This window comes from Dermacentor silvarum, chromosome 10 (assembly GCF_013339745.2).
Source record: "Dermacentor silvarum isolate Dsil-2018 chromosome 10, BIME_Dsil_1.4, whole genome shotgun sequence".
In the NCBI taxonomy this organism is placed as follows: domain Eukaryota; kingdom Metazoa; phylum Arthropoda; class Arachnida; order Ixodida; family Ixodidae; genus Dermacentor; species Dermacentor silvarum.
This window is the reverse complement of record NC_051163.1, coordinates 121,089,280-121,100,953: the sequence shown is the minus strand read 5'-3', so window position 1 is coordinate 121,100,953 and position 11,674 is coordinate 121,089,280. Positions and strand designations below refer to the sequence as shown.

General features: G+C 43.9%; 1 protein-coding gene across 1 annotated transcript; it reads left to right on the top strand.

The window, feature by feature from the left end:
- The first annotated feature begins 7,332 nt into the window (after nucleotides 1–7,332).
- On the top strand, nucleotides 7,333–11,210 carry LOC119431807 (uncharacterized). The gene is made up of 3 exons (XM_049658053.1): nucleotides 7,333–8,913; nucleotides 9,826–10,011; nucleotides 10,879–11,210. Exons 1-3 carry the CDS (start codon nucleotides 8,799–8,801, stop codon nucleotides 11,208–11,210), a joined length of 633 nt encoding a protein of 210 aa, XP_049514010.1. The 5' UTR covers nucleotides 7,333–8,798.
- The last annotated feature ends 464 nt before the right edge of the window (nucleotides 11,211–11,674 follow it).

Here is an 11,674-nt window from a genome sequence, read left to right as displayed (position 1 = left end):
CCGGTTCCGGGCAGCCATAGAAGCTAGCCGAGGAGATGCACTTGACCAGTAGAAGAAAGAAACATCAGGTTAGCCTAACCTAAGCTCACCATACAATAAAAAGAAACCTGGCGAAAACAAAACGAGACAAAACGCAAGGAAGAATTAAATACGCTGAACGAAAAGCATGATACCGCCGCTCGATACTTGACCACACCAACCAGTTCGAACGACCAAGGCTTCGTTCTTATCTGCTTCCTTATAGGAATTCTTGTAGTTTACTGTTAAGTAATCTCTGTCTTTCCTATCAATAAAAGCTATCTATTCATTGTTAAGTAAACCTTTTTTTCTGTTTGCTGGTTTTTATAACTACTTTATTTTTGCTTTAAACAGGCGGAAAGAACCGTTTACAACGCATACGAAAAAACTAGTATAAAGCCTTTTCCAGGATATAATATACACCACTTGGTGCGTTTCACGGAGAAAAAGAAAAGGTAAGAACTTGTGTTCACGCATTTATCACAAGATTACTGGGCGCAAAACTATTCTATGTGGAGGGGAAATGTGAGACATACTGAGCGTGATTTGTAGGTATATTCTAAGGTTTCGGACTAATTAAGGGCTCAATAAAGCTTGCTAAGCTCTCAGTTCTGAGTGCTTAAAGCCGTTTTACGATACGCTAACAAAAGTTCCCCATTGCCCTAGACAAACAAAAGGAGGTAGAAATTATGTATTTGCAGAAAATGGGGGCCCTGCAATGTGTGACGTCTGTCGAAAGTCTGAAGTGTGAAATATAATTATAGCCTTTGTAGAAAATTGCCTAAAGGAATCCTGAACAAAAATATGAAAAAGTAAGGGAAGCACCGAAATTCGACTCTGAAGACGCGATTGTTCTGATACGAAGTTTATTTCACATATTTTTTTAAACAGATGGCTGTATTTTCGGAGGATTGTGAGCGCAGAGCGCCTGCACGCTGCCATGCGCGGGGCTGCGCGCCGACCGCCGTGACGTCATGTGTGCCGGCTTGCAGCAGCAGCAGGCGTTGTTGTAACATGGCATAGAAGTTTCGAAATTGTTCGCGTTTAACTTTGTGAACTGTCATGTATGTGATAACGCCACGTGCTGGCGATAGCATCAGCAAGCCAAGCTTCCAGATAGCCACATGACCCGACCGCGATTGCTTAAAAGCTACCATGTTTCTCTTCCGGTCACTTGCATTTTGTACTTCCGTTCTTGCTGCACAATGTAGCAATAAACTGCTACTGTTCTTCGTTCGTCTTCGGATTCCTACGACGCAACATAAACCGTGTTTAGCCACCCTTACGCCACCCTTACGCATAAGCCACCCTTACGCAATAGCGGGCGTACGCATAAACGCCTGTGGCAGTGGCGTAGCCAGAAATTTCGTTCGGGGGGAGGGGGGGGGGGGGGGGCTCAGGTTGCAGCGCGGCCTCCTCCTTATAGAATTTGTCGAGGGATCAAATGCATGAATAATAACTACATTGCCAATTTCATTGTATATTAGATGCTGCAAACGAATTACTGAACGCTATGCACTGTCCATTAAAATATGCATGTTTTCATAAAGGAATATATTCGTATGCCCCAAAAATTGTGGTAGAAATAACTGATATCAATGCTTCCGCGTTTTTTGTCTACTTAATAAGTAAAGAAAACATCACATGAACATTAGAACAATTGAGCCTTTTCGCGGAGCAGTTTGTTGTAGAGAAACGAGATGGCGCTCACGGCGGCGCGCCATACCTCTCCTCAGCGACCGCGCACGAATACGAAACCATTACCGCTTCTACCTTGCTTCTGTGCTATCAGCTGTCGGAAATGCAACTGAGTTTTCGCTAACACACTGTGCTCCAATTATGCTAGATTTAATAATGTGGATTGAAGACGTGTGCAGTAGTTGGCTGCAATGTGACTGGCATGTTAAGGAATGGAATTAATTTGTGTGGCCAAGTTCGCGGACCGCTGCTGCAACTGTCTGAACGTGTTACCGGCACTTCAAGATATACGGCTTTCTTCGACGATACAGAAATTTCCTCAACCGCCAGCCTTGTATCGCTAAACTTCAAAGAAAGGGCTTCATCCCCAAAACGTCGGCAAGTATGAGTACGACTCGTTAAACAATGACAAAGGGAGTAGCGCCGCTTCCTGTCATAGTAAGTTTCACGCACGTTATCTATACACATCTGTCCAAATGGCAGGAAAACTTACGCCCACTCCATCGCCGACGTATTAGGAATAAGCGAATGGACGCACAGTTGAATATATGCCCACTCCATACACACAATAAATGACGGACTACACCTATGGCGCACCAATGGTCGAAGCTGAATGTTTCGTGACGGTCCACAAGACTAAGCAAGTTACTAGCTGTAATATATATTTGCTACAACGTATTACGATGTACAGGTCAGTATAGAATTCTTCCGCTGCTTTTACTATGTCGTCGAAATTGCTGATGATATTCCCATGCTCATCTTTCAGTGCATACATCTTGCCTTGTCCTATGCCAAGCTTTCTTCTTACTGATTTAATGCTGCGTCCAGTGCCCAAAACAGCCAAGGTACTTTCATTCAAAATAGTGATGAACCCGATACAGAGGCTCCTTCTATAACTAGCGCTGAAGTTAGAAGGGCCCTGAAAGACATGACCAGGGGCAAAGCTGCTGGAGAAGATGGAATAACAGTAGATTTAATCAAAGATGGAGGAGATATCATGCTTGAAAAGCTTGCGGCCCTTTATACGCAATGCCTCACAACTTCATGTGTACCAGAAAGCTGGAAGAACGCCAACATTATACTAATCCATAAGAAGGGAGACGTTAAAGAACTGAAGAATTATAGACCCATTAGCTTGATTTCAGTATTGTATAAAATATTCACCAAGATAATTTCCAATAGAATCAGGACAACACTTGACTTCAGCCAACCAAGAGAACAGGCTGGCTTCAGGCAGGGATATTCTACGATGGACCATATCCATGTCATAAATCAGGTAATCGAGAAATCTGCGGAGTACAATCAACCTCTCTACATGGCTTTCATAGATTATGAAAAGGCATTTGATTCAGTAGAGATACCAGCAGCCATAGAGGCATTGCGTAATCAAGGTGTACAGGAGGCATACGTGAATATCTTAGCAAACATCTACAAAGATTCCATAGCTACCTTGGTTCTCCACAAGAAAAGTAGAAAATTACGTATCAACAAAGGGGTCAGGCAAGGAGACACAATCTCTCCAATGCTATTCACTGCATGCTTAGAAGAAGCATTCAAGCTCTTAGACTGGGAAGGCTTAGGAGTGAGGATCAACGGCAAATATCTCAGCAACCTTCGGTTTGCAGATGACATTGTCCTATTCAGCAACAATGGAGACGAATTACAACAAATGATTGAGGACCTTAATCGAGAAAGTGTAAGAATTGGGTTGAAGATGAATATGCAGAAGACAAAGATAATGTTCAATAGCCTGGCAAGGGAACAAGAATTCAGCATCGCCAGTCAGCCTCTAGAGTCTGTAAAGGAGTACGTTTATCTAGGTCAATTACTCACAGGGGACCCTGATCACGAGAAAGAAATTTACAGAAGAATAAAATTGGGTTGGAGTGCATACGGCAGGCATTACCAAATCCTGACTGGGAGCTTACCACTGTCGTTGAAAAGAAAAGTGTACAATCATTGCATTCTACCGGTGATAACATATGGGGCAGAAACTTGGAGGTTAACAAAGAAGCTCGAGAACAAGTTAAGGACCGCACAAAGAGCGACGGAACGAAAAATCTTAGGACTAACGTTAAGAGACAGGAAGAGAGCGGTGTGGATCAGGGAACAAACGGGGATAGCCGATATTCTAGTTGACATTAAGCGGAAGAAATGGAGCTGGGCAGGCCATGTAATGCGTAGGATGGATAACCGGTGGACCATTAGGGTTACAGAATGGATACCAAGAGAAGGGAAGCGCAGTCGAGGTCGGCAGAAAACCAGATGGGATGATGAAGTAAGGAAATTTGCAGGCGCAAGTTGGAATACGCTAGCGCAAGACAGGGGTAATTGGAGATCGCAGGGAGAGGCCTTCGTCCTGCAGTGGACATAAAAAAATATAGGCTGATGATGATTACAATGTACAAAACATCTACGTTTCAAGCCTTGTGCGCAGCAAGAACAAATCTATCGGATTCGGAACTGAGCACACCCGCGAGTGATTAGGCAGGAAATAATCAGATAGTGGCCGCACCGAGGAACTTCACTGAGTCAGAAACTGACAAGCCACTGCTTCAAAATATTTGCCGAATAAAGAACAAAGAGCAAAACACACTAATCCTGACTGAATTCATAATCGGAAAGCTAGGAATGCATATTTAGCCCCGCTTTTACAAGAAGCACCATATACACTGCTTGCGCCGTTTGGACATAGCGTAATCAGCTCCGAAAGCGCTTTTGCGTGTTCTCTGAAGCTGTGATCAAAGCTTCGTGTCGTCCACCTAGTCACCGTCTACGATATCTCCGAAAACAGAGGTTTTCTAAGCCGCGCCGGCGTCATACAGTTCCATTGTAAACAAGGAGGCAACAGAGGCAGTTGAGCTTTGAGGCAAGCAATGGACGCGTCACCACGTGATCAAATATGGCAGCGCCCACGGGATCGCCGCGAAAAGGTTCAATATCAGTTCGAAACCAGCAAAGCAGTGCATGCAGCTTATATGAAAAATGCAAAGGCCATGAAATGAATTAGTTGATGACAAATATTTTGATGAATCTTTGTCATTCAATAACCTTGTTTACATTTTTCTACATATGCAACGGCCAGGAAGAAACCTCAATGACGCTATCCCTCGTTGTAATCGATTGCGCAGGAGCAGCTGCAACACGTCGTGTATTGTAATCACACCGAGATAATACTCGCAGCAGTGAGTACAAATAAAAAGTGGGAGTTCTGCAAAATATATATTATAAATGCGAAGATAGAATGGAATATACAAATGCGAAGATACAACTCGCTAAAGGGCAAAAAAAGAGTCGCTGGAAACAAAGTTCACTGCATGTATACACAAAACCTCGCAATAAGATATTTAAAAATACGTATGAGTCTCCAATAAACCCAGACGGCACACATTGTCCGGCGGATATCCGAGTTAGATCCGTATGTCCGGAGCCGAGCACGGACATCCGCCGGACCTAGAACGAACGTCCCTAAGCGGAGGTCGCAAGCGGGACGTCCCCAGGACGTTCGCGGTACTTACGCTATCGGATGTATGTTGATCCCGTCTGAAGCCCAGCCCGAACATCCATCGGACTTACAATAAGTATCCCAGTGCGGACATTGCGACAGGGACACCTAAGGGACGTTCGCAGTGCTTACAACATTGTAGTAAGTTTTAGAATACATCAGGAATTAATTTACGCCCTTTTCGCCTGGCCTAATTGAGTTCCCATCGATAAAGTGACTCGGTCGTTGCATATGCGTTAGAATACTTACGTGGATGTCAGCTGTATATACTTCATTTTTGAGCGTGGCACAATGAGCGCACAATAGATGCTGCAATCCGCAGTTTATTGAGTTTATTACAAACGACGCGAATGAATGCTTTAAAATCCGGGGTTTCGATTGTAGGACGCACAGGGCGTCTGCTACATATGTGGTCTCTGCTGCTGAGTTTTTACCGGCGTATTCTCGCAAAAAATATTTTGTGAAAACTGTTTTTACGCACAGTATGTGCTTGATATGATGCGAAAGCCACATGCATGGCTAAATACATCTTTGACCAAACGTCGTGTCGAAATCCAGGGCGCAACAATGGCTACCTCTAGACCGCGACCTCTAGGTGTGAAGTTTAAATCTCGAAGGCCATGCTTTTGCTGGCTGCATGCAACAAAAGCGAATGCGAAGCCAGAAAACACGTCATGGACGTATCTTTGTGATCGGCTCCTTCAATTCACATGCTTACTCGAACCGCTCTTATGGAGTTCATGTAAACATAGCATTATATTGGTGGTAAATATATGAACTACGCAAGGAGACTGTGACGTGCTTTGGCTCTTGGAATCGCCTCTGAAATTCTAGGGCGCAAAAACATTGAGTTCGAGATTAGCTGACGCATGCGCACTACACGCAACGTTGTAACAAGCCGGGCCAATCCAGTTGTCAAGCCTCGCAATTGCGGAACTACCGCCAACGTTGTTCCCGCGCTGGCAGTTCGACGCAAAGACTTTTCCTGGGCACTTTTGAGACTGTTTCGGCATTCTCCCGTTGCACAGTAAGTATTTTTGTGATTATTTCTTTTCTGCTAAGTATTTCTTCGTGTCAAGTGACGGTGTATAGTGAAAAGTACGTCGGTAGGTAGCCCGTTACGTAGTACGTATGTAGTACGTTCCGTTCAGTGCTCGCCGCCGGGCAGGTATACGTGTGTTTGACGTGCGAGTTTGCCTTTGAGAGGAACTAGCGTGAATGAAAGTTAGTATTTTTAGCCATTATGGAGGTCGAAAGGAAGCGGATCCGCATTGCTCAGCGAGCTGGTCGGCAGTCTAAAGAACTCGTAAACCTTTTAGGCGAACATGTGTTCTTGCCCAACAATGGAACCTCGGTTGGTGTGGTGCCTTTGGATGACCGTCCACACGGAGATTGTGGCGCTCCTGATAGTTCTGCCTCCAATGAGAGCCGGTCAGAGCTGTTTAGTCGACCGCAGTTAGACGCCAGTGTCACGACGCAGACCGTTGGCGTGGCCGACACGATATTGCACCCAGATTCATATGCTTCAGGCGACGTTTGCGGCAATTTGCTGTATTTGCAAGACCTTGGTATATCACAAGACGACCCTTCGAGCAACGATTCAGCTATTGGCGACAGTAAAAACCTTGGTAAAGAGTTACAGGCATGGGCCGTGAGCCATAGGATAAAGAGGGATGCATTGAGTGACCTACTAAAAATTTTGAGACAGTATCCATGTCACTCGGCTCTTCCGAGCGACGCCCGCACTCTTTTGAGAACGCCGCGAGGGTCGTGCTTCGAATGCCCGATTACTGTTCTTTCTCCCGGTCATTACTGCCATTTTGGGCTTCAGAGAGGATTGCTGCATGCTTTAAGTGGTTGTGGTGAGCTGCCACGAACATTGTTGTTGTCGTTTAACATTGACGGACTACCATTATCTAAAAGTTCCAACGTTCAGCTTTGGCCGATACAGTGCCTTATTGTCAACTGCAACAAACAAGCTCCATTTCTGATTGGTGCATTTGCTGGACCAAGCAAGCCAGAGGCGCCAAATGACTTTCTTCTGTCATTTGTAACCGAGTTGAAGGGCTTGCTTGAAGATGGCCTAATTGCTGATGGTTGCAGCATGACTGTATCAGTGAAGGCAATTATATGCGATGCGCCTGCGCGCTCATTCATCCTTTTGACTAAAGGCCACTCTGGCTATAGTAGTTGTCCGAAGTGCACATGTGAAGGTGCTTACAGAGGAGGCAGGGTAGTTCTTTTGGAGACATGTTGTGAAATGCGCACCGATGGCAGCTTTCGGCAACAACAAGATGTGGATCACCACAAGGGTACCTCTGTGCTTGTTGATTTGCCAATTGACACAGTGAGAGACTTTCCACTGGACTATATGCATTTAGTGCTGCTTGGTGTTGTAAAAAAACTCTTGCTGCTTTGGTTGTCTGGGCCACTGTCCGTTCGTGTTGGCCCGCTTGAGCGCAAGCGCATGAATGAGGCCAGTGAAAATTTGAAGGAGCACATTCCTTTAGAATTCTCCAGAAAAACACGTCCCGTTACAGAAGTTGAACGATGGAAAGCTGCGGAACTCCGTCTCTTTTTGTTTTACACTGGCCCCGTTATACTGAAATCTGTGCTGAGCCACAACCTGTATGAAAACTTCATAGTTCTGCATTCTTCACTCTCTATTCTTGCTAACAGGGAATTGTGTTCTCATCATGCTGACTATGCTGGAGCTCTACTTAGGCACTTTGTTCACACCTTCACTACAATCTATGGAGAAGAACAAGTTTCATACAATGTTCATTGCCTTATACACCTTGCAGAAGATGTTAAGTTTCATGGACCTGTTGACACGTTCAGTGCTTTCCCCTTTGAAAATAACATGCGTCATATCAAAAAAGAGCTCCGAAAGCACGAGAAGCCATTACAACAACTACGAAATAGAATGTTGGAAAGGTTACAGCTCCCACCTGTGCCTCTTGAAGACTCGGCAGATTTTGAGCTCATTCGCCCGCAGGACACTGGACCTTTGCCACCCAACTGCACCGGTCCTGAATTTGGTGCAGCTAGATGCGGCACTTTCCTGCTTAGTGGATCTACTGGCAACAATTGTGTAATGCTTGACGGTCATATTATTGTTGTGCAGAAGTTTTGCTATCTGAAAGCTTCAAACGAAGTTTGCATTGTTGGACAAGAATTTTGTCACAGAGAAGACTTTTACACATCACCTTTTGAGTCCTCACGAATAGGAATTTTTTTGGTCTCCAAGCTGTCAAGGAATAAAGTATGGCCTCTAAGGAATCCCCGAAAAATGCTGTTGCTGCCTCATGCCAGCCAATACATAGTTCTTCCAGAGATCCATACGAACTGGATTGCATAGTTTTCCTGCCCGTTTTCATTCTATCAGTGGGTCCGTGTAGCACCTGCTTTTCAGTTTTGTAATCAATGCTTGATCCAATATGATGTCTCTTTTCTTTGAAGAAAAAGTGGTTTATGTTCATGCAAAGTTCTGTTTCCAGATGGCTTACGCAATTGTCGATTTTATTGGTCGAAAAGAGGTAGAGGTTGTACCATCCTCGTGGATCTCAGGCAACGTATGCATGTGGCCAAAAGTGCCATTGGATCGGCTGACATCTATGATAAAAAAAAGCATCCATGTTCCTACTCGCCACCATGGCAAGGATACGAGGTCGAGGTGAAGGGGCTGTTCGGTAAGTGCCAGTGTTGCTGCTCATCAGCATGTATATATTTTTTCTTTAGTGTGCACGGACAATGTAAATGCATGTGAGTCCTTCCCCAGCCATGGCCGCTTTTTGTATGCAAATACTATTGCAATTAGAGTATTAGTCTGGCCTTCCGAAATTTCCTGTGCTCAGACTAGTTTCACCACACGCAACATTAGTTCACACTATGCTTGCACAATAGTTTTTGTTATGGGTGGGTGAATATTTGAACTTTCGAATACATATATGAAAATTAATGGGTAGTATTTAATTCATAATAAACAAAGAACTATACTCTGTTTCAGTAGTTCTTCACACCAGAACATAGGCTACGCGACGTGTGAGCACAGATTCCTGCGCAGTGAGATGTTTAAATGACTCCATGTTAAATGTCCTTGACAGGTAGCCTTGTCGGCAGGTGTTTACTTGGAAGCTCCTCTGCAGGTCCTAGCTGTGGTCGATATTGCTTTGTTTTTTAATGAAATATTTATTTAGGCTCTATGATACTGAAAATAGTTCTCTACTTTTTCAAATAAAAATGTGCAAGGAACAAAAAAAATTAATGGTACACAATTGAGAGGCAATTCATGCTGTTTTTCGGATGACGATTGGTGGTTTTTGTTTAAAACATATTATCTGTTTCTGATAGCAGTCGTTTTTGCACTAGTAAGTAGACGTGTGGCACTAAATTATACGAAAATATATATTCCTACTGTAAATATATGCGTCTGCGTTTGACTATTCGATACTTGCTACTCGTATTCGAAAAGAGTTTACATTTGTCCACCTCTAGTTGTACTAAATCATCTTATAACTCACTTTAGCACTATTGCGATGCCAGTTTAGGTGATTATTTTGTGTACATAAATGGTTCGTTGCTATTGTTCATTCAACTTGTAGGATCATATGATCAAGCGCGCAGAAAGTTGGACAAGTCACAGTACACTTCAGACCTCGGGAGCGACTCCGAACCACCACAAAAGAGAAGACGAACCCCAGCTGTAGTGTGGGAACCTTGCCAATCGTCTGACAGCCAGCACTCTGAAGATTTGCCACCGCCACCAGTGCCAGCTAACTTTCCCCAGGGTAAGTGTACCTGTTGTCATGCTAATTTATTCTGCCAAGTTTACTTGTGCAACTCTATGTATTACATGTTGTGTGCATTAGTTCATCTTGAATTTTTACACATAGAAAATTTCCCTGTGAATTGTGTAACTGAATGTTTTACAATTCAATGTTCAGTTACAGATTGAACATTTACTTTTGGCCCAGAAGGGAAAGGATATATTACCTTTGCTGTGTTGTGTGAGCATCTCAAAGTGATAATGTGCTATATTTTTTTGGCTTGGGATACTGCCATTACTGTAAACATGTGCACATCATAATTTCTACCAATTTTTAAACATTTCCTTAAACCAATGAAAAGCAAAATAGCAAGTATTTGCTTTTGTGTGCCTTGTTAGTATTTGTATTGAACGGGCTTTCTCTCAAATTGTCATTAGACGTAGTACCATATGTATGCTAATATAGGTGGCCCTTTTTTAATGTTACCCAAAATGAGCCATCAAACTTAATTCGTTACTAGAGAATCATGACCTACATTTCTGAACAAAGCTAGGAAAAGTACAGAACTAACAGAGTTACTCTGTCATGCCCACCGAAAGTCAGTCCCGACTGTTTTTAAGAAATCCTTGCACATCCAGTGCACTCGATGGTACTGAAAATTATGTTTCTGCATATGTAACATTAATTACCTAAACACCTCTCTTTGAGACTCCAGTTTTGTCTGCAGCTTATCCTCACATCATAGCAGCTCAAAAGCTTTGTATCCGTTTGTATTCAGCGATTGCTCAGAACCTGTAGATACTGCGGTGCTGTAATGTTATTGGCAGAGCTGCTACCAAGCTTGTATAATTTCACCCAGTGTCTTGACATTCTGTCCTCTTTTAATAGCTACCTTCCCTGCATCGCCTTGCTCATCTGCATCGGTTGCGTCACCTATGCCAGGGACCTCACCCATACCAGCCTTCCTCGCCTCTGCCAGTGGCGCCACGTTTGTCAGCTGCCCCACCTTTGTCAGCTGCCCCACCTTTGTCAGCTGCCCCACCTTTGCCAGCTGCCCCACCTTTGCCAGCTGCCCCACCTTTGCCAGCTGCCCCACCTTTGCCAACTGCCCCACCCCCAGCGCCAGTCGTACCATCTTTGCCAGCTGCTTCACCTGCCCCAGCCACATTACCACCACATGGCAAGCTCAGCTACGCAGTAGTACTTTTTCTTATGACTAACAAGACATTAGGTTAGGGGCCACATTTCTATGTGATTCGAATGTGTGTGTGTGCCCAGATTTCACTGCCTGTCAAAGACCCCATTCTGTCAGAGTTAGAAGCCCTCCACAATGGAGCCTCATAGCTTAGCTGCTGTAGCGTCGGGATGTTAGCCTTTCGCAAACTAACTAAAGCAGCATTAGGACAGTTGTTATCCTTAGACAGGACTACTCTGCCTACATTACTCCGCGTCATTTTTGTCTGCTGCTTCCTACTTTTTCCCTAATGACCTGGATTTATTTTTATTATACTTCCGTAGTCTTCATTGTGTACTTTTTGTGTAGTAATAATATATGTCATTATTACCATCACAGTAGATCACTGTCTGTCTCCATCATGCCTTTAGTTCACAGGCACATAAAACACAGTGAACTTTGTTTTGTAGAAACCTAATGTTCTAGTAAGCTGAACAGTTCATAAAGCAT